The sequence below is a fragment of the Aethalodelphis obliquidens genome, unplaced genomic scaffold, assembly GCF_003676395.1.
Source record: "Aethalodelphis obliquidens isolate GAN/ISIS:26980383/991018 unplaced genomic scaffold, ASM367639v1 scaffold62, whole genome shotgun sequence".
Taxonomy (NCBI): domain Eukaryota; kingdom Metazoa; phylum Chordata; class Mammalia; order Artiodactyla; family Delphinidae; genus Aethalodelphis; species Aethalodelphis obliquidens.
Window position 1 is genome coordinate 5116779 of NW_020838006.1, and position 27251 is coordinate 5144029.

The 27251-nt window shown below is 43.0% G+C and overlaps 1 protein-coding gene across 4 annotated transcripts in view; it reads left to right on the forward strand.

Annotated features, from left to right (window-relative positions):
* The window catches only part of CNOT10 (CCR4-NOT transcription complex subunit 10), a 62862-nt gene extending 45123 nt beyond the window's left edge, over positions 1-17739 (forward strand). For 2 of the 4 annotated variants that reach the window (XM_027088365.1, XM_027088363.1), the window contains exons 14-19: positions 7322-7435; positions 10902-11032; positions 11598-11633; positions 11834-11961; positions 16255-16330; positions 17297-17739. In XM_027088365.1, coding sequence (XP_026944166.1) covers positions 7322-7435; positions 10902-11032; positions 11598-11633; positions 11834-11961; positions 16255-16330; positions 17297-17448 — 637 coding nt within the window. In that variant the 3' untranslated portion in view covers positions 17449-17739. The remainder of the gene's footprint in view (positions 1-7321; positions 7436-10901; positions 11033-11597; positions 11634-11833; positions 11962-16254; positions 16331-17296) is intronic. The other 2 variants (XM_027088364.1, XM_027088367.1) reach the window with 1 other exon arrangement.
* The last annotated feature ends 9512 nt before the right edge of the window (positions 17740-27251 follow it).

Below are 27251 nucleotides of genomic sequence, written 5' to 3' on the forward strand. Positions count from 1 at the left end.
TACTATTTATACGACAGGCAAAACTATACAAAACTAACTTATGTTCATAGAAATCAGAACAGTGGTTAGGGAACTGACTGGAAGGAATCTTTCTCGGGTGAAAGAAATATTCTGTATCTTAATTGGGCTGGTGGCTACTTGTGTATATTCAAACTTATCAAACTGTGCAGTTAAAATGATGTATTTTAAGGTATAAAAATTATACCTAACTTAAAATTTTTAAGGTATTTTGAAAATTTTCAAAATTAATATAATTTTAAATATATTATTTGGGGAAATATAATTTAACTACTAATGATTGATAAATGGTCAGTTTCTCTTACATATATATCACTTATGGGGTGATATGACATGGAAAACTTAGTTTCTTGACAACAGCAAAAAAACCCTTTCTTTGTATTTTACGTGTATTCCTTAGACCCTAAGACTGCAGTGTCCGGTACCAGAACCACTCATCACATGTGGCCCCTGAGCACATGAGATGTGGCTGGTGAAAGGTCAGATGTAGGACACACACTGGATTTCAAAACTTTAAAAAATGTAATATGTGTCAGTAATTTTTTATATTGACTGTATGTTGAAATGATATATTGGATTAATTTAAATCTATTAAAATTAATTTCACCTGTTTCTGCTTTTTTTAATGTGTCTACTAGAAAATATAAAATTACACTCATGGCCCCAATTATATTTCTGTTGGACAATGCTGCCTCTAAGGTTTTAGAACTGTTTGAAGTGTTTATATTTGTTGATACATGGTTTCTACAAATGTATAATATTGTTCCTATGCCAGTTTTCTCACATGCCACAAAATTTAGCTGAATATCTCTTCTGAAAAATTTGTCTTTAAAAGGCCTAAGGTCCAAATGAATCTTAGAATGTAGAAGCATGTGTGGGATTGATATGTTGGCCATTTGCTTTGATTTAAATATTAATGTTGCCACATGCATTTGGGAGATAATGATTGTCATATAGTGATTGGTTATAAGGATGTACTTTTTAAAATAAATTTATTTATTTTTGGCTGCATTGGGTCTTCGTTGCTGCACCCGGGCTTTCTCTAGTTGTGGCGAGCGGGGGCTACTCTTCGTTGCAGTGTGCAGGCTTCTCATTGCAGTGGCTTCTCTTGTTGTGGAGCATGGGCTCTAGGCACGTGAGCTTCAGTAGTTGTGGCACGCAGGCTCAGTAGTTGTGGCTCATGGGCTCTAGAGCGCAGGCTCAGTAGTTATAGCGCACGGGCTTTAGTTGCTCCACGGCATGTGGGATCTTCCCGGACCAGGGATCAAACCCATGTCTCCTGCATTAGCAGGTGGATTCTTAACCATTGTGCCACCAGGGAAGTCCCAAGGATGTACTTTTAATTTTTTTTTAAGTCAAACATTTATTGACTGTATCACTCATATATTTTTAAAACAGCTTTATTGAGATATAATTCACACATACCATACAATTCACCCATTTAAAGTGTACCATCCAGTGTTTTTTAGTATATTCACAGCATTGTGCAGTCATCAGCACAGTCAATTTTAGAACATTTTCATCACCTCAAAATGAAACCCTGCACCCTTTAGCTGTGACCCCTTTATCCCCAATCTACTCGCCAGCCTTAATCTACTTTCTTTCTCTATAGATTTCACTGTTTGGGACTTTCCTATGAATGGAATCATACAATACATGGGCTTTTATGACTGACCTCTTCCACTTAGGATAGTGTTTTCAAGATTTACCCAAGTTGTAGTCTGTATCAGTACTTCGTTCCTTTTTATTGCTGAATAATATTCCATTGTATGTATATACTACATTTTGTCTATCCATTCATTGATAGACATCTGGATTGTTTCCATCCTTAGGCTATTAAGAATAATGCTGCTATAAACATTCATGTACAAGTTTTTGTGTAGACATATGTTTTTCTTTTTCTTGGGTGTATACCTAGAAGTAGAATTGCTGGGTCCTATGGTAACTGTTTAATCATTTGAGGAATTACCAGGCTGTTTTGTAAAGTGGCTGCACCATTTTACAGTCCCACCAGCAGTGTAGGAGGGTTGCAGTTTCTTCACATCCTCACCAACACTTGTTATTCATCTTTTTGAATATACATTGTAGTGGATATGAAGTGGTATCTCACTGTGGCTTTGATTTGCATTTCCCTGAAGACTAATGATGTCAAGCATCTTTTCCTGTGCTTATTGGACATTTGTATCTCTTCCTTTAGAGAAATGTGTATTGAGATCCAAGACCCTTATCAGATATATGACTTGCAAATATTTTCTCCCATTCTGTCGGTTGTCTTTTCACTTTTTTGGAGGTGTCCTTGAATCGCAAATATTTTTCATTTTGATGAAGTTCAATTTATGTTTTATTCTTTTATTGGTCGTGCTTTTTGTGTCATATCTGAGAATCCTCTGCCAAATTCAAGGTCATGAGGTTTACCCCTATATTTTCATCTAAGAGTTTTATAATTTTAGCACTTAAGTTGAGGTCTTTGATTCATTTTGAGTTAATTTTTGTATACAGTATGAGGTACGAGTTCAACTTATTAATTCTTTTGCATACTAGTGGTATCTTATGATAAAGAAAAAAGTTCATAGGATTAGTCACATATTAACATTTTAGGGAATTCCCTGGTGGTCCAGTGCTTAGGACTCGGTGCTTTCACTGCGTGGCCCGGGTTCAATCCCCAGTTGGGGAACTATGATCCTGCAAGCCAAGTGGTGCAACCAAAAAAAAAAAATTTCATTGTCGCATAGTGTTTTAATAACTGTCATGGATATGTACGAAGTCTTATATGTTGCATAATAATAGGACATCTTTGTTATTCATTCTGAGATTGTGATATTAGCGAACTTTTAGTTTCTAAAACTAAATCGGAGGCTTCTCTAGAACCTGGAAAAGAGTATAACAACTAGAAAAGGGTAGCAAATAACACTGAGGCCAGACTTAAAGCATACAAGATAAAAATGAAATTTCAATTTGTCTTTTTTTTTAATAAGAGGCTCAAAATGGATAAAAGGAAATGTTCAGACCAAATTTAATTAGGCCCAGTTATTCCACAGGTATAAATTATGGAACCTTAATTAGTTCTTTTAGACTCTGATGTGACACTCAGTGAATTATTTCCCATTCAGTTAAAAGGGACCTCCCTTGGGCCAGTGTTTATAAAAGAAGATGAGTCAAACAAATGGTTGATAACATTAATATTACAGGCAGTTTTAGTGTACTTAAGGAATCATATTTCTTTTGGTCTTACACAAGTGGTTCTGTTATAGCTCATGAGACATTCCTAAAACAGGTTTATAGCTAATAATCTTTTGAATCTCATATTGCTCTTGCTAGAGACTTGACCCCATTTCAGTCTTACAGCTGGGTCTGGTCCTACTGAAACTTTTTTATCTAATAAACTCTGCCAAAGCGGGAACCTGCCTGTGTGACATATCCTTCACCTTATCAGCAGTTTGTGTTCACATCAGCATGATTCACACCTGAGTCCCAGGACCCCATTCAGCTGAACTGATGATCACATTGATCACAAGCGGGGGTTAGAATAATTCTTCAGTGGTCTCCCACTCTGGAGAAACCCCACAGGGCTCCTGCTGACATTGAACAAATCATTTAACCCCTTTGGGCCTTTCATTCCTCTTCTGTCAAATTGGATTGCATTGTCTTAAGGTCCTGTCCATGTATAAAATGCAATGTCTGTGACTGTTGCATTTTATTTGCCACCAGGGGTAAGACTGGGTTCCTTGAGATGCTAGATTTGGTTGAGGAGGAAAACTTCTTCAGCTTCTTTGAGCTGGGCTTATATTAGTGTTGGATTTGGAGTGTGTTTGTCAGTAAGATTCTTTTTGCACAGAACTGTTATTAGAAAGCAAAATGTTAAAAAAAAAAAGAAAGAAAGAAAGCAAAGTGTTTACAGAAGACATGAAGTGAAAAACTTATCTAATTTAACTTTTTAATTTTCTTGAATGGGAAGTTGACAGGTTTAACATTTTCTAGATTTTTGTAGCTAAATGGGAACAGCTTGTATATTTTTTTAAATTTTAAAATCCAGTACCATGTTCAGTTTATTGGAAGAAATTCTTTATAGGATTTTTTAAGCCAGTTTTTCAAATAACATTTGCCATGAAATTACTTTGTGAATTTATTTTCCTTTGACCGATGGTGACTGACTGGATTTACCCCCATTTTAGCCTCTTTTGATATGGGTTGAGCTATTTCAGACACTTGGTTCATTTTACTCACAGAATATATGGCTTGACAAATTTTAATGCCCAGTCTTAACATAGCTTGTTGCTGTAGTTTGGTCCTTTAAGGAAAATTATTTCCCCATTTCTCTTTCTTCTTCTTCATCCTTTTGTTCCTTTCTTTTCCAAGGGTTGGCATTCTGTAGACCTAAAGCCAGCTCCTCCAGCATGTGGAGGAGAGGGTGGGGCTGTGTCAGATCCGCCACAGTGGGGGGGAGAGGCTAGCGTGTCCTTTCCCTTGAGGTATAGTTCTTCCAGTCTAATGAACTGTCAGATCCACTGAGTGGCTGGTAAAGCAGATTGGACAGTGACTCAAGGAAGTAAGAAAGTAGTGGGGCAGGCTGGTGGGTGGGGGTCAATATTTTAAGTAGCAGCTATCAGAAGTAAAGTGATTTCTCCAGAGGCTCAGTAGAGAGAGCTGTGCATGTTTCTAGTGTGACTGGTCTGCAGGAATTATGTAGAGTTGAGTGTTGTTTTCTAAGAGGAAAAGGAGGATGAGTGAGAGGGTGGTGAGAGATGAGTTAGGGTGGGTTGGAAGGCACTCTGACAAGAGGAGCATAAATGCCCCAAAGTTTTGCATTCACATATTCAAGTATTTTTTAATAGGAGGCTTGTATTATTAGTATAAATCTTTCACCCTGTTCTAATTTGATATGGTATCTTATGGGGAAAGAGGTAAAAGCTAAGGAAAACAAGATTTTTACCTTATACATAATTATAGTTTGGGAGACAGAATCCTGCTGCAAATCTTACATGACTGATTTCTGGACCCAAAGTGGGCTTGACAGTGGGCTGGAGCAGTAATAGCCCCCCTACTGTCAGGAGAGGCCAGGGCAGGCTTTTCCCAGCAAGCCTGCCTGAGGTGAGGCCTGTCCTAGACTCTAGGACCTAGAGCGTGCAGGGTGACTCCCCTGTGTTTGGGAGCCGGGAAGGAGCTGGCCTGGTCAGCAAGGTGGCCTGCCAGCAGGACAGGTGGGGGTCTGGGTGCCTGGAGAAGTAAATCTAAAATGTTGAAAGCTGTGGTCTTCAGTGATTACCTATTAAACACCTACTGCAGATGGTGAGAAATTGCTCTCGTCTTTGTGTAGGAAACAAAAGATGCAGGCTTCTGCTTTTAAGGAGCTGTGTTTTACCCTGGCCTTTGGCAAAGTCACAGATGAAAACGGATATTAAATTGTATGACTGCCATGAGCTGATGGTGGTCTTGGGCCTCTGGAGACTTAGGCCTTTAAACGTCATTCTTTGTCTTCATAATGCATATCTGGCTGATGAATGAATGTTTATTGCCATTTAAAAATAAAACTACAAATAAACCAAAAGAGGAAATTAAGTCACCTAATCTTACCACACAGAGCTTAACCACTGAAGTGCTCCTGAAAATGGGAGATAATTAGCCAGTGCCTCCGTCCTGTGGGCCCTGGAGTCTTCCATCAGGGAGAGGACTTCCCCCAGGGGCCGTGGCTACAGGGTAGCCTTGCTAAGTGAAGACAGCTCTTGGAGACACAAGGATGACAGTCAGCTTGTTAGGAAAATCCCTTTGGAAATAACACTACTTGCCTGCTCTTAAATTACTCTCTTCTATGAACAGGGTTCAGATTTTACATTAGGTGCTCAGTAACAAAATTTAAACTTGTAATGTTTCAATTAAATTCTGTTTTCTTCCTTTTTAAAAAGACAGATTACATATGCGTGCATAGTTATGTATGCATTAGGAAAATCATAATGTAATCTTTTCTTTCTGCTTTATTTTTAGGGCAATCTTATGAATTGACAGAGAAGCAGTGTGATAGGATGGGAAGAACTGTGAATTGAGAGTCCACAGTGTTGCCCGTTAGTTAGTCCAGACTTTAATCACATACTCTAAGCTAGTGAATATATTTAATCACTTTGGATCTCAGTTTCTACACTGATATAAAACAAGGACCCACAGTGGGCAATCTTCTAGCCCTTATCATCATAACCTAAGGCCATAAATACCAATTTCCTCGTGCCAGTCTACTTTTCTGTGTTGTTAGGAGTTGAGGGGCTGCTTTTCGTTTAGTAGATAATTTTATAAGGTTCCAGCAACCAGGAGTGAGCCAGTAAGGAGGAAACGGCAGGCTGCTTCTGAATTTGCCTGGCTGCGCTTTTACCAGAGGGGCATTTCTGGTCAGAGGATTTCAGAGTGTTAGAAAACTCTGTGTTGCCAGGATGGTTACATTCTTCCTCAGACTAAAATTACAACCCAAGTACACTTCATGATATACATATGTATTGTAATTTGTAAACATAACTCAAAACCCTGTATCTAAGTCAGGTCATTTGTGGTCGGCCATTCAGACCTCATTTCTATTTGACAAGGGTTTATTTTAAGATTGCTTTGTGGAGCGGTTGTTTAACATTCAAATGATCTATTAGTGTCAAGTCTTTGGCTAGACTTGTTTTAAATGAGCTGCCCCTTAAGTAGAAAACAAAACAGAAATTTAGGTTTCCAACCCAACCTAGCAAAATCGGTGTAACTTAAATTTTTTACCTTCACATGTATTTATTCAGCCTGTTTTTTTCTTGAATATTCATTTAGGATAATAGTACCTATGTGAATGAAATTCTTTTAGTTACTCTTGATACTGTTGCTTAGCAAGACCTATAGACTTCTTAATAGTTTCAGAGGAGAACACTTTACAGTAAGCTGAGCTAAATGGATTTTTTAGTAAGTTAATTGTGTTTCTTAGCAGAGTCGCAAATGTGCTTCCATAGCGTTTCTAGGATATTAAAAGAAATGTTCTATGGAAGTAAGTTCTCACTAGGCCATTAACTATATTATTTTTTTACAGGCTAAATATATATTGTAACTCCATTTGGTTATTTTGTTGGAGATGGGATGGAAGCTAAAGATGATCTAGGTAAATAGCTAAACTGAACCTCAGACGGTAGTTTACACATCATTCTAATTCTTACCATTAGTACCGTGGCTTCCTCTCTCCTTTCCTGGTGTCCAGATTGCCACAGCTATAATTAGGGAGCTCTTTCCTGTTTAACAAATATCATCATTGTCACTTTGTAACTCAGGTCTTCAGCCCTTGCCTTTTGTGTTCCAGGTGCTCCATACTCGCCTGTAGTGCTTACGTGGCTCTGGCTTTGGGTGATAACCTTATGGCTTTGAATCATGCAGATAAACTTCTTCAGCAGCCCAAGCTGTCAGGATCCCTGAAGTAAGTATGACTTGCCCTGTGTGTCCCTGGTTTGTTTTCTTTGGAGGGTTTCAGTTAGTTTGTGGTGCATATTGCTTCTTTTACTCCCCCAGTGGAAAATTATCTTAGGGAAAGCAAAAAGTTTCTTTCTTAATTTGGTAATTGTGTGTTTGGTAGTGAAATTTTTTTCACTTGTTGCACCTCAAGGGTTATTGGAAATGGCATTTGCCGTTCTGAGCATTAGGAAGCAGAATCTTTGGGCTCTGTAGTTTCCACTGCTGGGTCTGACTGGAGCATGTTATCATATATTAGCTCCCAAACAAGCTTAGTCCTCAAGCAGAAGACCCACACAAAAAGGAGTTTGGTCAACAGGATAAATCTGCTTTGAAGAATTAAATTAAAGTAGACAAATAAGAATTTTAAAATATTTTTCCAGACTACTGTACCATTTCCTGAGTACATGAGTTTTATTTAAACTCTTCAGATGCCTCTTCAATATTAGTGTCATTGTCATGCTAAAATTTTTCTAAAGCACATCATCTTTTCTTTTATGGAAATTGAGGAAGATGCAGCATTCTTTGAATCTTTGCATGATGCTGATGCTAGAAATTTTACCCAAGACCACAAGTACTCTGCATAGCATTAGGACAGTTGTTTTTTCATTCATCCTGTGGGTATATAGTTATAATTTCCAAAATATGTTCTTTTGCCTTTCAGCGCCCTTTGTGTGTAACATGCAACATTTAGAACTGTGAGATCGTACTCTGAGGAACAATTCTATAAATGTTTAATTATTTTTGTCTTTTAAAAAAGTATTACTTTATATAATCATCTAAAATTTACATTGATTAAGGTTGTTTCAGGTCAGTGTTCCCCAAACATGCCTTGTGTTTTATTATTTTTTGTTGTTTTTCATGCTTTGTGTTAAAAAAAAAACAATAAAATTAAAAGAGCATCCAGGAACATAGGAGAATTTGTCACAATTCAAGTGTGAGCGTTCCTGCTTGCCTGTGAGAAAACCTTATCTAATATCCAGGCCTGGAGGGTCCTGAGCTCGAGGTCAGGGCGGTCGGTCGCGTTACCTCTAAGGCGCCTTCCCTCCTTCCCGTGGCCCAGCCCCGTGAAATACCAATCAGGAACGTCGGCCTGCACCGCCCCACTGGACATGCGCTGCTCAGATGTGGTGTGTGTGGTCGTCAGTAGAGCAGAGTTGTGTGTGTTTTTTTTCTTTTTAACAAAAATGAAACACGAATCCTGTCTGCTTTTTTTAATTCTCTGGCTGACATTGTGATCACTATTCTAAAACAATCCCAATTAGATTCTTTACTTGGCATTTACTGGAAGGTTTTTAACCTCATTTATCAACTTCTTACCTCTGAACGTCAAAACAATAAAATTCTTAGATTTTATGATGTCTTAGCCAACCCTGAGGGGTTGGCCAAGCCATGTCTGATAACTTCATCTTTAATTCTCTTAACTATTCTATCCTAAGCATTGGTTTCTAATTACTGGCCAGACCACTATCTTTCCAGTGAGGATGAGCATTTTCTGCCCGTGGCAGCCCAGATACCACAGCAGCTTTACCCAGCTGCTTGTTGCCTTCCGTACACCTCATCTGGAGTTCTGGGCTCTGAGTATCATGAAGGCATTTAATTTGATTTTTAAAAAATTTTAAGTAAATTCACAGAAAACAATTTGAAGTCGTTCTTTGAATTTGTGTGTTTGTGTTTTATAATGATTATTGGCTTATAGATACTGCTTTAATCACGTTTTTTAAAATATCTTATTTCAAAATACATTTGAGGTTACTGATTTTTTTAAAAGCTGTCATTTCTTTTAGGGTATTTGGTGGGGAAGCAAAATAGAAGGGCATTACAGCTCCTGCTAGTTAGAAGAAAGAAATTGCTTAATAAAGAAATAGCTCTTGAGTGATTAATGTGCATAAATCCCAGAAAATGGTCAAACTGAAAAGAGCCTAAGATTTGAGGACCCAAGATCCATGTGGACAGATTCAGTTGGGACAGGCCAACTAAAGGAGGCGAGAACTGAGCTGGCCTTTAAAAGGAGTTGGATTTTGGCCTGGCTTTGCACCCCAGGAGGCAAGGCCACAGGGAGCACAGTGGGGTGTCCCGCCCAGGACGCTGTGTCTGGTGGGAACAGAAGAATCTTTGGGGGAGTGAGAATGTTGACTGAATACAGGAAACTGGGACCAAATTGTGGAGAGCTTTAAATCTATAAGTTTAGCTTTGTTTGTCTTATTTTGTTCTCAAGTAGAAAAAGTCATTAAGATTTTGAGCAAGGTGTAATATGGCTGAGGCTGTTTTAATTTTGAAAAATCAATCAGATGATCATGGGGAAAATGGCTCAAAGTAAGACTGGAAGAAGCAGGCTGTTGTAAACCTGGGGAAAGCACATCTGCCCAACATCAGTGGACAAAAAATAGATGATGTGAAAAGGAGGACACCTTTGGAATAGAAGTAAAGGTGATCCAACCCAGATCTGGTCTGGCGTCCTGGTGCCTTTTGACTGTTCCAGCAGCAGAGGGTTGGGGGCCCCTAATTTTTTTTTTTTTCTTTCCCTCTTTCTTTTCTTTTGCTGTGCTGCACAGCTTTCGGGATCTCAGTTCACCGACCAGGGATTGAACCCTGGTATAGCAATGAAAGCCCAGAATCCTAACCACTAGGCCACCAGGGAACCCCCTGGAGGACCCTAATTCTGATCCTCCGCTCCCGGGGAATCCATCCTCAGATCTGCCTCTTATTTTAGAACTTCATTACCTTCTTATGTTATTTTCTGTATAAACAGAACAGCGTAAATTTGCCAACTTTATTTTATTTTAAATTTTTATTGAAATATAGTTGATTTACTGCCAACTTTAAACTGCTCTCTTTTTTTTTTTTAATTAATTTATTTTGGCTGTGTTCGGTCTTTGTTGCTGTGTGCGGGCTTTCTCTAGTTGCAGTGAGCGGGGGCTACTCTTCGTTCTGGTGCGCGGGCTTCTTATTGTCGTGGCTTCTCTTGTTGCGGAGCACAGGCTCTAGGCACGCAGGCTTCAGTAGTTGTGGCACGTGGGCTCAGTAGTTGTGGCTTGTGGGCTCTAGAGCTCAGGCTCAGTAGTTGTGGCACACAGGCTTAGTTGCTCCACAGCATGTGGGATCTTCCCAGGCCAGGGCTCAAACCTGTGTCCCTTGCATTGGCAGGCAGATTCTTAACTGCTGTGCCACTAGGGAAGCCCCTAAACTGCTCTCTTAATTGATATGTCATTTGTTCCTACTTAGCGAACATAAAAATTATTGTATATTTAAGATATTTTTAAAGAGATAAAATTTAAATGACTCTTAATCAACCCATTTATAAACTTAGATTTCAATTCAAAGACTTGAAATATGTGAAACACACATACACCAAATTCTATTATACTTGAGTATTTTTGTGATGACCTACTTTTCAGTTTGGAATCTGGTTGGTTTTTTTTTTTTCATTTTAGGTTTCTGGGCCATTTATATGCTGCAGAAGCCCTCATCTCTCTGGACAGAATCTCTGATGCTATTACTCATTTGAACCCGGAGAATGTCACTGATGTCTCCTTAGGGATCTCTTCAAATGAGCAGGACCAAGGTTAATGAGGACACATTTGATCAGAACTCTTCACCATTTCCACTGCCTTTCCGTTGTAACTCAGGATGTGTGGAAATTTAACGGCACGGTTGTAAAGGGAAGGGAGTTTTAGGTCGGCACTGTACGGTTTTGGCTGTACTTACTTTATGCTAATTGTTTGCTGAGGAGACCTAGGAGTTGATTATCACATGGTCTAAATTCTAACTTTTGAAAGGCTGATAGTGTTAGAACAGTTTGTTTTGATTCTTATATTTTTCTCTTCAGAGGGATTCCACAATCCAGGGGAGAGTAAAAGTATCGCATTCAAAAGTCAGTTTTAAATCATGGCTAAGTTTTTGAGGGAGTGAGACTAGTTTTCACTTTATTCAGGGTTATTTCTCAGGCCATGGTGGTGGTGGTGGTAGGTAGCATTCTCATATCTTTTATTAGAACCTCTACTACATGAAAAGGAAATACTGTGGTAGATTGCTTTAATATTAGATTTCCATTTCATAAAGAAAATTAGGTTTTTAGAAAATATACTCTGTTGTCCGACCCCCTCAGATTTACTTTCATGTCTTTGTAGGATCAGACAAAGGTGAAAATGAAGCAATGGAATCCTGTAAGTAAGACGTTTTGTAAAGACTTAAGTAGCCTGGCCTGCTTCCCAAAGACTCACCCTCGAGCCTCTGTGTCCTTCCTTTGTCCGCCTGAGGAGTAGAGAGAGCTAGGCTTTATTCTGAGCAGCTCTTCAGGCAGTAGAGGGGGTTGCTCCCTGGCCCTTGGCCTGGCCTCTTCACATGTGTCTGGTCTTCTCCCCAGCTGGGAAGCGGGCACCTCAATGCTACCCCAGTTCCGTCAACTCAGCCCGGACCGTGATGCTGTTCAACCTGGGCAGCGCCTACTGCCTGAGGAGCGAGTATGACAAAGCACGGAAGTGTCTCCACCAGGTGAGGCTGGGCCAGTGCCAGACCATCTTGTGAGGCAGCCAGCAGAGGGTTTGGAGTTTCTAGGCTCTGTTATTTTGTTTGAGGCTTCTGATCAGTTTGTTAAACATTGGAATATTACTCCTCCAGACATATTCTTGGAAGGTACACAACTGATTGTTGTTGCAAATGAACCTAGGCACCTAATGGAGAGTTTTCCTGAAGATTTTAATCATTGAAATTTCAAAAGATTGGAAACCATCTAAATAAGGGCTCACAAAAATCAATAATGGTGTGTCCATATAGTTGAACACAATGCAGCTGTAAACCCTATATACTAAAATGGTAACATATCCAAGACATATTAAGTGAAAAGAACAAGATGCAAAACAGTTTTTATATAATCCTGTATATGCAGAAAAGATCTCCAAATGAACACGCCACAAACTGTTAACACTGGCTGCAGGGCTGGCAAGATAAGTACTGTGTAGATGGAGCACTGAACTGGGAGACTTTTCACTGGATACTCATAGGCTTTTTAGCTTTGAATTGTATAAATCTCTGTCCACTCAAAAAGTTAAATTACAAATACGTCTTTTAAGAAGAAGGGTTCACAAAGTCAGTACCAAAGAAACTCTATATACAATAAAGAAAGCTCCTGGCAATGTGTAACTAAAACAGACCCCTGACTTCTACCACTGAGAGGGGCCTCATCAGCAGGTCTCAAGGAAGGTTCTGATTGGGTCTCTTTAGGTCACCTGCCCATCCCTGGACTGATCATGGGCAGGGACCCATACCCGTAGTAGGAGAACAGGTACTGCCATTGGCAGCCCCAGAGGAGTCTCCCAGAATTGGAAAGGGATAATTCCTCAGAAGAATATTAATTCAGGACCTCCCTGGCAGTCCAGTGGTTAAGACTCCATGCTTCCAATGGAAGGGGCGTGGGCTCGATCCCTGGTAGGGGAACTAAGATCCCACATGCTGTGCAGCACAGCCAAAAGAGTTAAAAAAAAAAAAAAAATTAGGGGGAAGAAAAGGGTATTAATTCAGCACATGTGCTTCTGGGCTAAGCCAAGGGAATAAGACAGTAGTAAATAAGTGGACATGATACAACCTTGCCCCCATGGACCTTACAGTTAGGAGATGTCTTCCTAAAAAGGGAATTACAAGATCAGGGGTTATGCAGAATTTTCAGACTTCTAATATAGAAAGTTTGTGCCAGGGACTTCCCTGGTGGCACAGTGGTTAAGAATCCACCTGCCAATGCAGGGGACACAGGTTCGAGCCCTGGTCTGGGAAGATCCCACATGCCGCGGAGCAACTAAGTTCATGTGCCACAACTGCTGAGCCTGCACTCTAGAGCCCATGAGCCACAACTACTGAAGCCCGTGTGCCTAGAGCCTGTGCTCCGCCACAAGAGAAGCCACGGCAGTGAGAAGCCTGCACACCGCAACGAAGAGTAGCCCCCACTCGCCATAACTAGAGAAAGCCTGCATGCAGCAATGAAGACCCAACGCAGCCATAAATAAATAAATAAATAAATTTATTAAAAATGAAGGAAAAAAAAAGAAAGTTTGTGCCAGATGGTGTATTCACCAGCAGCACATAAGAGAACCCACATCCCCATATGTTTGCCAGAGTAACTGAAACTGAAATTAAACCTATTCTCAGAAGGTAAGGCAGCTTCCTATGAAGGTGACCTTGTTGTGTCTAGAAGTGAAGATTTACCATGTGGAAAATAACCATGAGTGATATTTAGTCGACTTAGTGGCATCTGGTCAGCATTTCTGATCCAAAATCAGTAAAGTGAAGTGATGGACTGTCCAGGGAACACGTTTGATCTTATCTAGGAGTTGAGTGCAGGAGTTAAACGGGAAGAGTTAAAACGTTGTGCTGTTCTCCGTGGCAAGGCTGGGCTATTGAACAGCCCTTTGGAAAGTGCCCGTGGACCTCAAGGCCTGCAGCACACAGGCTTTGGATGTGAAGTTGCAGTGTGTACACTCTAGCTCAGGTTCTTGTGCAGCAGGTGGCCATGGCGGCAGCCACGCTGGGAGAGACAGATGGTGTCAGGCCTGGTTTGGGGTCTGAAGGGGGTTTTGTTTTGGTCCCTTGGTTTTTAGGTTAATCCAGTGGCTGGACCTTGTTAATGGGGAGGCCCACCGTGCCTGGGAGGGAGAACAATGATGTGTGAAGAGTTGGATAGGGCTCAAGTAGAGGTTTCTGAGGTTGCCTGCCCACCACTAACTATTATGAACAGCCAGTAAGCAAAATACCATTCTCTCATAAAGTTGTTGCCATGAGTTCTTGTATTTTAGAAAAGGCTGCAGTCAGTGCAAAGGACAATAGATGACCTGTGTTAACTAGCCAGTTGGAAGGAAAATGGAGATTTTAATATCCACAAAATGATGTAAAGGTGGTCTTGCCTATTTAAAGCTAGGCCAAAAGTATAAAATCTCATTTTCTGAACTGAGCTGTGGTACATCAGTGATGTGGTAGGAGGAATGAAAAGCCTCCTTGCTTCATTCACGAGGAACCTGGGAGCATGTGCTCTGGATGAGAACCCCCACTAGTCTGAGATTTCTTCTAATGCTGCCCGGACCCGACCTTGTGCCCGTTTCTGGTCCCCCAGATGTCTCCCACACTCACCCCGTGGCCTGCACTGCCGTGCCTCCCCGCTTTCTGCCTCTCAGGTATCCACCCTTGGAGGACAGAGATAGGCTTCCCTTGCCCAAAAGCTCTGCACTCGAAGAAACTCTTCTCTCTTCGTATTCATACTACGTTCACTTTCCTCTCCCTAACAGTAAATTTGTTTGGATTACTGTTAGTTATTTGCATGCTGTTTATTATCAGGGTAAATCCCTGTCTTACACCCACCTCTGGTCAATAAATATTTGTAAAGGACACTTTCTGATTAGATTAAGGGAAGACGCAAAGCGGTCTGGAAGCATGAGCACCTGAACCTGGATGAGGGAATACCAGTTGATGGCAAGACGAGGAAGAGGCTGCGGCCCAGAGGGGCCCAGAATGAGGGAATAAACCTACAACCAGCACCTTCAACCAGAACAGGACTAAATCAGAAAACTGCAGGCTGGTGTTATGGCTCTCAGATCCAGGAAAGGACAGCATGTTGCCTAAACAAATAATTTTATTTGACTAAATTGTACTATTTCAGTCCTTAAGAATGGAGACATTGAACGTGCTTTTTTTTGGCTGCGATGGGTCTTCGTTGCTGCACGCGGGCTTTCTCTAGTTGTGGAGAGCGGGGGCTGTTCTTTGTTGTGGTGCGCGGGCTGCTCTGCGGCATGTGGGATCTTTCCGGACCAGGGATCGAACCCGCATTCCCTGCATTGGCAGGCGGATTCTTAACCACTGCGCCACCAGGGATGTCCTGAACATGCTTAGTGGTATATTTTTTTAATATTTCCAGCCTTTTAAGTTTGAATTCTTATTCCTGACATTGGGAGTTTGCAGCTTACAATACTAAGCTGTTACTTAGGGGAAAAAAATAGACATGCAGATTTGGATAGAGGTGCAACTGTGTGTGTCTGGTGAAGAACTACCAGCAGACCTGGATGGGTGACTGGAGTGTAGAGTCAGGAGTGTCTGATCACCCATCTCAAAACCAAATACAGCCAAGAGATAGAAGAAAACCAAGAGGGAAGGAAAGCTTTCTCCTATTAAGAACTCATTATGGATTAGGCAAGGGAAGATAAATATTTAACTAAAAATAACATGTCTAGTTTAATGGGGAGGGATCAAGACAAAGACAGCTGGACTTCCCTGGTGGTCTAGTGGTTAAGAATCCACCTGCCAGTGCAGGGGATACGGGTTCGATCCCTGGTCTGGGAAGATCCCACATGCCGCAGGGCAACTACTGAGCCTGCGCCACAACTACTGAGCCTGTGCTCTAAGGCCCGCGTTCCGCAACTACTGAAGCCTGTGCGCCTACAGCCCATGCTCTGCCACAAGAGAAGCCACTGCAATAAGAAGCCCATGCACTGCAACGAAGAGTAGCCCCCACTCGCCACAACCAGAGAAAGACCGCTTGCAGCAATGAAGACCCAGCGCAGCCGAAAACATAAATATTTAAATTAGATTACATAAAAAATAAGAGTTATAATGAAGTAGCTTTAAAAAAAAAAGACAAAGACAGCTGAGGACCATCCAAGCAGAACTGTAGTGTCCCAGTGAGGTTGAGTAAGTTTGCTAATTTGTCATTGGTAGGTTGACATTCCTTTTTTTTTTTTTTTTTGACACTACTTGGAGTTATCTTACGCTGTCAGTTTCTCATGGGTCTCTTTTTTGTTTTGAGCAAAGGCGGCCTCAATGATCCATCCTAAAGAGGTGCCCCCTGAAGCCATCCTGCTGGCTGTCTACCTTGAGCTGCAGAATGGTGAGTGATTCTTCTCTTGAGTTAGGACTGGAGCCCTGCAAAGAGCCCGAGATTTTTGGTGTCTGCTTTTTCTCTTTGAAATTTAAGGGGTATTACCCATCAAGTTCTTCTAGACAAAAATATAGCGAGGGAGTTTTTGGTATCTTGCAAATTCCTACTTCTTGCAGGTTAAGCATATTTCCTTTTATCTGTGAAAATGAAGAATAGCATAACTTCTGACAATTATAATTAATCTCTACTAATTAACCTTTCTCTTAGGCATCCAAATGACTCTAATTGAGAACCTGAGTCAGAATGCAGTGGGTTTGAGTTGTATACCTTGATGTTTTAAACATAGGTGTCGTTAATGAGTTTTACAGTAAGCCAGTTCCTGCTGAGAATTTTTTATTCAGACCTAAATCCAGGTCATGCCTTTGGGGCATATACAACCTCCAGGATGTAGCTTACTGGAAGAAAGGCTGTGGGCCCTACATAAGAGAAGGCGTGAAGTAGAAAAGGAGAGCTGAATGGGGGAAATGAGAGGGGACCAAAGTTTTAAGAGTTCTTAGTCATATCCCCTTGCTGAAATCCTTCCAAGGCTCCCCTCTTTTTATAGCTGAAAAAGGAGCATTAAGTGCCTGGCACCCAGCAGGCCTTGTCCTCCTAAAAGCTGTAGTAGGGTTAGTGCATGGTCTTAGAGCCCTTCTTTTGCGCAGTCCACCTGTAGACAAGTTATCAAACTGGGCTCCACCTTAGAATCAGTGCAAAGCTTTTAAAAATCCCATCACCCAGGTCACACACGAAATTTCTTAAATCAGAATTTCTGGGAATGGTGCAGCGGGCATTACATGATTCCAGTGTACAGCAAAGGTTGCAGACCACTGCTCTTCTCCATCACCTTTTACCCCCTTGCGGGATTCTGACGGCTTGCTTTGTATGTGGTGGTATTGTTATATGCTTTTTTTGTGATGGGAAGTGTTTTTATAGGTAATACCCAGCTGGCCTTACAGATCATCAAAAGGAATCAGCTGCTCCCTGCAGTGAAAACACTCTCTGAAATGAGAAAGAAGCCAGTGTTCCAGCCTGTCCACCCGATCCAGCCCATCCAAATGCCGGCGTTCACTGTACAGAGAAAGTGATATTTTGCGCTTGGAAAACTGTTACCTGAGACCCAGGGGAGTATTTGCAGGCCTTTTTAGTTGTATCACAGGAAAATGAATAAAAGACAGATGGTAAAGGATACTAGTTTTGAAGACACAATTTTGAAATGATTCTAATCCCTGAATTTTTTTGCCGGAAGCTTACATCAAATTAAGGATTCACAGCTCATTTTCATCGGTTTTCCTTTAATCTTTGCTAGACTACTATTTTTGAGCCATTATGTGATATATATGTGTCATAGGCAATTAAAACACAGTCTTACCAGAACAGTCTCGTATAATACATTTTGTCTTTCTTGCAACGGTTAGAGTATTTTGGCATCTGAGATTTAGTGTTAAAGTTTTAAAAATGGAGAGAACGGTATGAGCAGATGAGTAGCCAGTCCAGAAGCCGATCAGAGGGGAGGGGAGGGGAGGTTGGTGTGTTGTACACCTAGTTAGGACTAAAAGGGCCAGAAAATGCATAATAAAACTCATGGGCTAGTCAAATTGGGTTAAGAAGAGATGACTGATCTGATAGGAATCAATCATTTGCTTAAAAACTACAGATGAAGACAAACAGAGTTGAGGGCACTGGTTTCGTTCACCCTCCTGTACCCATAGGCAGAAGCACCGGTTCTGGACCCTGTTAGCAGGGAGTTCAAGGTTCATTGCTAACCCCTTTGGAAATGCAAACAGGAACTTAAAAGCTTCTTTCCAAGACAGGTATGTGTTGCAGGATTGACATGGCCAAAATTTGTCCATAGGGTCGATACACTAACTGTAAGTAGGAAAAACAAAACACACTACATACAGGCTTGCTTTAGAAAAACTGGGTGACCCCTAGTCAAGAGCACATTTGATAGATTCATCAGAGCTTGCCGTTTAGGATCATCCCTTGCTGTCAACATCTCTTCAGTTCCCAACTTTGGAGAACAAGTTCAGATAGGGAAACATACTAGCTGAATCTACATGGTTACTCGGTTTCACAACTGGAGAGGGGAGTGTTTGGATAAGCACATGAATTTATCTGAAACTTTATCTGAATTATTCTGTTGCTGATATCAGTTTAGTTAGGGATCTATACAAGAACTGAGTATTTGTGATGTGACTAGACATTGCCCACAGATGACTCAGAGAAAGGGAGCAATTCTTCTTTCACTTGAACACGGGATGGATGTGCACAAGGGCTCGACTGCTCTTTTGCCACGTTGCAGTTGTTTATATACAGAGCAGATTCTTTCCAGGAGGATGCAGGAAACAGAGGTGGCCTAGCTCCCTTGGGCCTCTCGAAGGCTTTTCCAAATGGGATGGGAGTAGGACCCGTAAGCTGCACTGGTGCTGGTCCAAGTCTGCAGGTGCTGCTTTCCCAAGCCCCAGACAAGCAGCAGCACCGTGGGACCCCCTTGTGTGCTGCAGGGTGGTAGCGTTGCTTAGCCAGGGCATTTCCTGGACAGAGTCCACATGCTTCATAAACTGCTGGGAACCCACAGGGTCTTGGGTAGTGTATGGTGGTAGAAGGCCTGTAATTGTACTCGAGGGCAGTACATCTTTGGAGAAATCTCAAAAAAATTAGAACTTTCCCTGCTTGCAGGTTGGTTTTGGGGGGAAAGCAGTAATAGCTATGAGGCAGATTAGGCCCCACGTTGCTGTGTTAAATAATACTCTTGGCTGCAAGTAGCACAAAATGGATCCATGATTTAAACAAAGGTAGTTTTTCTCTCAGTTGAGAAGGTGGTACGTAGGCAGCTGGTGGCCTTTGCTCTAGTGCTCAGTGATGCCATCAGGGACTCAGCCCTGTTTTTCTCACACCACTGTCTTTAGCATTTGGGCTTTTGTCCCCGTGGTCACAGGATGTTCCAGCATTACATCTGCACTGAGGGCAAGAAGAAGAGGGCAAAGGCAGCCTATCGTGACAGGAGACCATCAGGAACAAAGTTTTCCCAGAAACCCCCAGCAGACCTCGGCTTCCCTCTCCTTTGTAGGGCAAGTCATGTAGCTATCCTTAGCTGCCGCTGCTGGGACAGCCCTGCACATCTTACGGGGAAGCCAGTGAAGTGTTTTTCCAACTGGAGAACTCTATATATGATGTGTTGTCAAATTATGATCCCAGCAGCCCAGCTTTCCCTTCCACTGTGGCCCTTGGCAGATCTGAACACAGTACATGTAAGCTTTTCACCTCTGTGACTTGTCATATGGAGTCCATCAGCCAGCTGGCTTCTCCCACCTGTTTTTCCTGCCCCAATCCTTTAGCACCACGTCTGCTAACAGAGATAATCCTAACTGTGCTGAGAAGGTTTAGGTTCCACATCCCTGAAGTTTTTCCTAGCTGTCCCAGTTTCTCCCCCGCCTTTGTGTCCCTTGATCATACCTTTTCTTCTATGGTATAGGGTATTCTGTAGTTTAACAGGTGCAGGTGCTCAAAGGGTGGTGTCATATCTGATGGGGTTGTGAATTCTGAGACGAGCCTTGTTAGCTTCTGTTCAGGCTCGATCACCAGCAAAATGAGGCAAAATTCACTGCATGGGTCGCTTCACAGACCCAGAGAGAACGTGATTGTGAGTGTCCCCAGAACTGCAAGCCATGAACTCTCAGAAGAGCTGGAGTAGTCTTTCATTTTGCCCAGGCCCTTACTCCACAAGACAACACCCCTGCGGAGCCAGCGCCTTCAGGGGCCTCTCCTGCCCCGCCTGCACCCCAACCCCACTCTCAGAACAACACAACTGCTGTTCTCACCACGCAGAACCCCTTATCGACTAAAGCTGGGAGCTCTGCCCCTCACCCAACCCAAATGACTTGATTACTCTCGAGGCTTTTGATGGGTTTGCACAACGAGGCTAACTTTCCTCAGGGCCTCGTGTGAAGATTAAGATGAGATGATGAATGCAAAGGGCACTGGGTGGGCATTCACTACAGGTGAGTTCACTTACCCTCCTGTTGCCCAGAGGATCTGCTCAGCCCAGTCACCCTCGACACTGCCTTCCTTTCAGCCTTGCCTCTCTCAGGCTCCCATCCAGCCCCCTACTTGGAAGCCACCTGGAGAAAGGTGACCGACGACATTGTGGACCCTGGAGCCAGGTTCTTGGACTGGCTTCAAATCTCAGCTCTCTCACTGGGACAAGCTTGATCTGGAACAAGTTGTTTTGCTTCTTTGTGCCTCAGTTTCTTCATCTGTAAAAGGAGGACACTGACAGTACCTACCTCACAGGCTTGGAGTGAGGTTTAAGGTCCTGGACATTGTTGCTGGATATGAACTCCAAATGTACAAAGGGGAACTCTATAATTTTTTACTGTATAATATAAGGGATAACCAAAGCAGAAACTGTTTTCTGAGCCACTGACACTGTGGAGTTGGGTGGTAGAGAGTAGGGGGACTCCTCCAGGTAAATGGCTGTCTCCTTCACTCTGGATACATCCAGTGTCTGGGCTGCAGTTGTTGTTCAGTAGATACTGGCATCCTGTGTTCTCATCCCATTCTTACCTGCCTCACCCAGGCCCTCATCCTTGGATGACAAGAGGTCTCTTCCCCACCCTTTCCTCCTCACCTCGGCCTGTGGCCTGTTACTGCCTGCAGCACAGCCCTGACTCCCGCTGGGGGCCTCTTCATGGTAACTGCTCCCCTTTTCCTACTGAGCTTCTGTTGATCCCTCCCTTACACTCCATGTGTTATCCAAACTGGAATCTGCTGTCTCCCAAAAGTGGTCACCATTTCCCATCCCTAGGACTTTGCTTCAGTCTCCTCCACTCCCTAGAACTTCGTTCCAGTTTCAGTGTGTACACATCCTGGCTGTCTCACACTAACTCCCAAGGAGATACGTGTTACAAACCAAGTCTTCATTCATTCCACATGTGCTTACTGGAGGCGTGTTCCGGGTTGGTGAGCTTTTCACAGAGCCCTGTGGTCTTCAGGCTCAGTCTATGTTCTGTTCTTTGTCATCTGTTTCCTTCCCCTTCCTGGACTGTGAGTACTTTGAAGACAGGGCTGTGCATTATACAGTGTGTGGATTGTTCTAGATAAACAATAAAGTCTGCAGAACAGAACTTTGGGTGCTTGCTTTCTAGGTCTGGCAGTGTCACAGGAACTACTTCTTTCAAGGTGGGATGGCTTATTAACATAATCCCAGGGTTCACGGGGCCTCAGCATCCTTGACCCTCTGAGCCTCATCAAGTGAGTTAAATACTGACCCAGGATGGGTGGGTTACTGGTGAAACTCAGCTGGCCCAGCCTAAAGTAACCAAACCTATACCTACACACAACAAGCAGTTTACACACTCGGCTTCCCTTCCTCCCTGGGAAGAACCGGGCCGAAATGCAGGCCCTGGGGTGGGAGTGGGAGTGCCCCGGGGGGGGGGGAGGCAGCGAAGTTCATTAGTCCCCTCATTTGGGGCAAAGGGGATCCGTGTGGTGACAAACAATCGTCCTGAGGATTTAGGCGGATTTGGCCAAGTGTCCCTGTGGGCCCCAAGCCTCATCCTAATCCCGTCCACATTTCTGGCTACTTAGGATCGCATTAAATGTCAAAGCCAGCGTTTAGGGAAATATCTACATTTCGTATGCATCGCCCTAGTCAAAAGAAAAGCTGGAGCGAACCTTCGAGCAATTGGCGCGAGAGCCGCTCTGTGTGGTCCGGAGGGTGAATGGGGAGAGGGGGGCGGCGCCCTCGCGGCCTCCCCGCCCAGGAATGCGGGCTTTTCACATGTAGAAAATGCTAACGCTTTGTTCCAGCCTCGGCCTCCCGGAGGTACCGAGACGCCCGACCGGATTGCCACTGCTGCATTTGCATGTGGGCGCCCCGGTCCAGTCCCCACCCCCAACGCTCCCCTCCCCTCCCCCCAGCACGGCTTTCCTGGGGGCTTCTGAGACTGAGGGTGAGGGAAGGCCGCCTGCAAATGTCCTCTGCCATCACTGAGTCCCCGCTAAAGCCACAGGTAGCTATTCTGGAATTCTCTGAATGAATATCCTTTCCCCTGAGGCACCAGGCAGGTGAATTTTTTGACTCCAATTTCAAGATGTTATTTTACATTTTAAGTTATATGACACAATTTATTCCATCGAGGAAGATCAAGGGGTTGCATGAACCATCCTGCAGTCCCGTTTCACACTAATGTTCTTGTGGCAAGAACCCTGCGTTTGATGTGACACTGCATGGGCTCCAAAGTAACCACTGTGCGGCTCATCCTCCGAGGGAGCAGCCGAGAGCCCTCAGGTGGCTGGGGGAGGGAAGAGTCCAAAGGGTTAAGCAGGGCCGGTGGTCCCGCGGACGGGCCTCGGGGCCCGGAGCGCCACCTGCCGGTAGCAGTGTCGGCGCAGTGAACCAGCCCCCGAGGAGCTGAGACAGTGCCAACCCGGGGGACCCCTCGTCCCCGGCGAGACTCCACGTTTACCACCTCGTAAAGCCACCCCACCCGAGGGCGCCGCGCGTTAGCTCTGGCTGACACCCAGGGCCCCAGAGATGCAGGCAGAAAAACGAGATCTGGCTCAACATACTGTTTCCTCCGATCCTACGGTGTTTCTTTAATTACATTCCTTTTCATTTTACTAATTTTCTTATATTTATTGTATTAGCTTTATTTATTTTTATTTTAGTTATTTCCTTTTATTTCGTTCTTATTTCGCTTATTCCACTTCGTTATTTTACTTGATTATTTCATTTCATATTCATTTTGTTTTACTACTTTTATTTCATTACTTAATTTCGTTTATTTTGCTTTGTTTTTATATTCTGTATTATTTTATTCATTTTATCTCATTGATTCATTTCATTTGTTTTTATTTTCTCTTATTTTACTTATTTGTGGTTGAAGGGAAAGATGGATACCTTTTTCATCCTATTCTAAGGTTTATGTATTTTCCTGCCTCTGAGTTTTGAGAAATAGTGAAAATGAATACAATCTCAGCTAATTATTCAGGGTGTTTGCCTAATCTCCACAACTAAATTGGAAGCACCTGAAAGTCAGGGGCAAGGTTTGATATCATAATTGGACCAGGGAAATGTGTTCACCAAAAGCCATTAATAAATATTTCTCCAGTTGACACAATGTGAAACGCTCGTTGCATGTCCAGTCAATCAGATATTTAAACTGCATCAAGGTACCTTCTCTGGATAGCTGCCTCTAGAGCTCCAAGCCAACATGAGGATGGGAGACAAGGACCCAAGAATTCGAACAAACTTCATGGAGGAAGTGTCACTTCAGGTGGGCAGGTAGAGGGGGCAGGAGACAACTACAGGTGACTGGACCATAGGGGGCATGTTACAGATAAAACTAGGAAAGAAGTTCCTGTGGTGTTTTTGTTTTTTTTTTTTCCTGTCACACTGCGGTGGGTCTCAGCTGCTAGAGGGAGAGTGGTCTGTAATTTGAGGTAGGCAAGGGGTCATTTGTCAGGGAAGTCTCAGCTCTCAGACGCTATGGTTCTTTGGGTTCCATGGAGGCCATAGCGCTTGTGACCCATCCACCCCCAAAGACCCTGTGCATATGGTGTATGTAATTTCAGAGAAGGGGAGAATGAGTCACTATTTATTTGCTATTAATTGTCTGGAAAGCACTACGAATTGCATTTCTGAATTTTCACCTTATCATCCCTCAACCTTTTATTCTGAAAAAGATTAAATTTATGGAAAAGATGAAAAAGTGGTTCTGTGAACACCTTTATACCCTAGATCCACCAGTTAGCACTTTGCTAACATTTGCTTTACCTTTCTTCCTCTCTTACTCTCTCTCCCCTACACACACTACACACACATACACCTCTCCCCTCTCTCTCTCTCTCTGTCTCCCTCTCTCTCTATTTTTCAAATGAACTTTTGAGAGTAAACTGCAGACATGATGATACTTCACTACTGAATACTTAAGCCTGTATCTCTAAGAAGAGGGCCATTCTCTGCAAAACCATAATAATTTTATTATAATAATTGTCTTTAATAAGACACAGTACATATTTCAATTTTCTCAGTTGTCCTCAAAATGCCCTTTGTTGCTGTTTTTCCACGTCAGGATCCTGCATTTCATTTGGTTGTCCTAAGTCCTCTTTAATTCAGAACATTCCCCCAACCTTTATGGCCACTCATGACATTGAAGGCTTTGAGGGTTCCAGGCCATGCACGGTCTTGGAGAAGATTCCTCCATCTGGATTTATCTGATTATTTGTTGATGACTACATGCATCTTTATGAGGAGGGGGCCCATTGCTTCCGTTCCTGACACCTCCTCCCCCCAGCTGAAGGACGTCTCCTCAGAAGCCTAGACCCTGGTTTCTTAATGTTCTGCTCTTGCTACCCTGTCTGTTGAGATTCCAATACCCCTATTCTTACACCACGCCCAAAACAACCCAAAAAGGAAAGCACCAAGACATCCAAGTTTCCCTTTCTAAAAATGGCACTCTTCCTGGATTGAGAAACTCAACTTTGTATTGCTGTTTAATGATTGTGGCTTTCATTAGCACTGAGCACTGGAAAGGGAAGGATCTGGGAGGTATGGGAAGTGGTTGCAGACCCAGAGCCGTGGCCAAGACGCTGGTTGGAGGAAACCTACTGGAATCAGAAGAAGTACCATGGTGGTAAGAAAGGGTTGGCCCGGCTTCCCACAATGGTTAAGAATCCGCCTGCCAGTGCAGGGGACACAGGTTCGAGCCCTGGTCCGGGAAGATCCCACATGCCACAGAGCAACTAAGCCCGTGAGCCACAACTACTGAGCCTGTGCTCTAGAGCCCATGCTCTGCAACAAGAAGCCACTGCAATGAGAAGCCCGCACACCACGACGAAGGGTAGCCCCTGCTCGCCACAACTAGAGAAAGCCCGCAGGCAGCAACAAAGACCCAACGCAGCCAAAAATAATAAATAAACAAATAAATAAGTTGAAAAGAGAAAAAAAAAGAAGGGGTTGGCCATGGCTATTCATGCCTGACCCGCATATGGTGAAACACAGGGTGGACAGCAGTCCTGAGTTGGGGGTTAATCCATCTGCAGGTGGGAACAGGTCTTTGGGGACCTCCACTCACATACGGCTTTTAGAACTGGCATGGGTGGGAGGGGCAGAAAGAAAGAAGCCTCCTTTCAGCCCTTGGACCTCGTGGCTCCCGTTGCCACAGTCAGTAATAGGGCCAAGAGGCCTGCGTGGACAAGAAAAAACAAACAAACAAACACAAATTCCAGTCTTGTACCAGCTTACTATTAGTAACAAAGTTTATTTACCTAATTAAATCCAATCTAATCTTAATCGCTCCTGACAACTTACAAAATTCTTTTCTCAAAGTTCCCTGTTTTCACAAACGTTTTATCACTTTTTGTGTCCGTATGATTTATCCCTTATTTTTCCCCCATCCAGAAACAAACAGCTCTAGGACAAAATTATTATCATCATTTTTCCTCAACAAAAATATCTCCTTTCTTTATACCTTCCCTCGCCGACGACATATATCCTACTTGCTTTACACACTGAAATGCTTCCCTTATCATTTTTAGTAGCTTTAATTACATATTACAATTTTTAACCCTTAAAAGCCTTAACAAAACCAAGAAACAAGTAACTGAAGTATTATACCAGCATTTACTGACTGGCAAACTTATGAATATATTCTATAACCTCTAAAAACTCACATTTTTCTCGTATCATAATTTCACTTTAATGTGGTACAAGATACATATTTAATAAACCCAAACATCTTTTGAAATTCTACTAATTAACCCAAGGCTGAAGTATCAGTCAAAGTGGGCTTTGTTTATATTTTAAGGACATGATGAGAGTTAACTTCAAGCTTTCTCCTAGGCATATTTTTGTTCTCTCAGGGTCAGAATTCTGAAAACAGTATTTTATCAAACTAGCTTTCTCTAAGCGTACTTCCCAACACAAACGGTCCTCAACGTCAGACACACATCAGAACCAACTGGCAAAATGCCCAAATAGCACTTCGTGCTCAAAAGAGAAGTTTGCCGGGTGCGCACCACGGGACTTACTTGGTCTTGGAGCTCGTCAGGTCGTTCGGAGGCATCTTTCCGTTTCACCAAGGAAAAGCGTACATTGGCAGCCAGTGCCAAGCAGGGGAGAAACAGGGAGGAGCCCCAAAACAAATGGTTTGGGCAGCCGCTAGGCATGTTCCCGTCAAACCCCTCTCAGGGCAGGGCCAGGGAGCCACGACCAGGAGGCTCCTCGCAGCCATCCCAACGCGTCTTCATGGCGGCTGCCCTGCTCAGGAAAACGCGGGAGCCAGATATCGCGAGAGCCCAGCCTCACGCTGGGAACCAAAATCTGTTAGCAAAAGTAGGTCCAGCTGCCTGCTGCTCAAAAGCAGATAGACAAGGCTGGTGGAAAGGAAAGCTTGCTTTATTTTGGAGGCCGGAAACCTAGGGGGATAGGCGGACTCCTGTCCAAAGGCCACTCCCCCCACTGACAATCAGTGGGCAAGAGCTTTTATAGAGTGAGGGAGGGGGCTACATGCAGAAACAGCACAGTCAGCTCTGACCATCATCTTGAAATTGGTCATCGGTGGTCTGAACACCATCATCTTTTTTTTTTTTTGAATTTTATTTATTTTTAATACAGCAGGTTATTAGTTATCTGTTTTATATATATTAGTGTATATATGTCAATCCCAATCTCCCAATTCATCCCACCACAACCACCACCACCCCACCACCACCACTCTCCCCCCTTGGTATCCATACATTTGTTCTCTACACCTGTGTCTCTATTTCTGCCCTGCAAACCGGTTCATCTGTACCATTTTTCTAGGTTCCACATACATGCGTTAATATACGATATTTGTTTTTCTCTTTCTGACTTACTTCACTCCGTATGACAGTCTCTAGA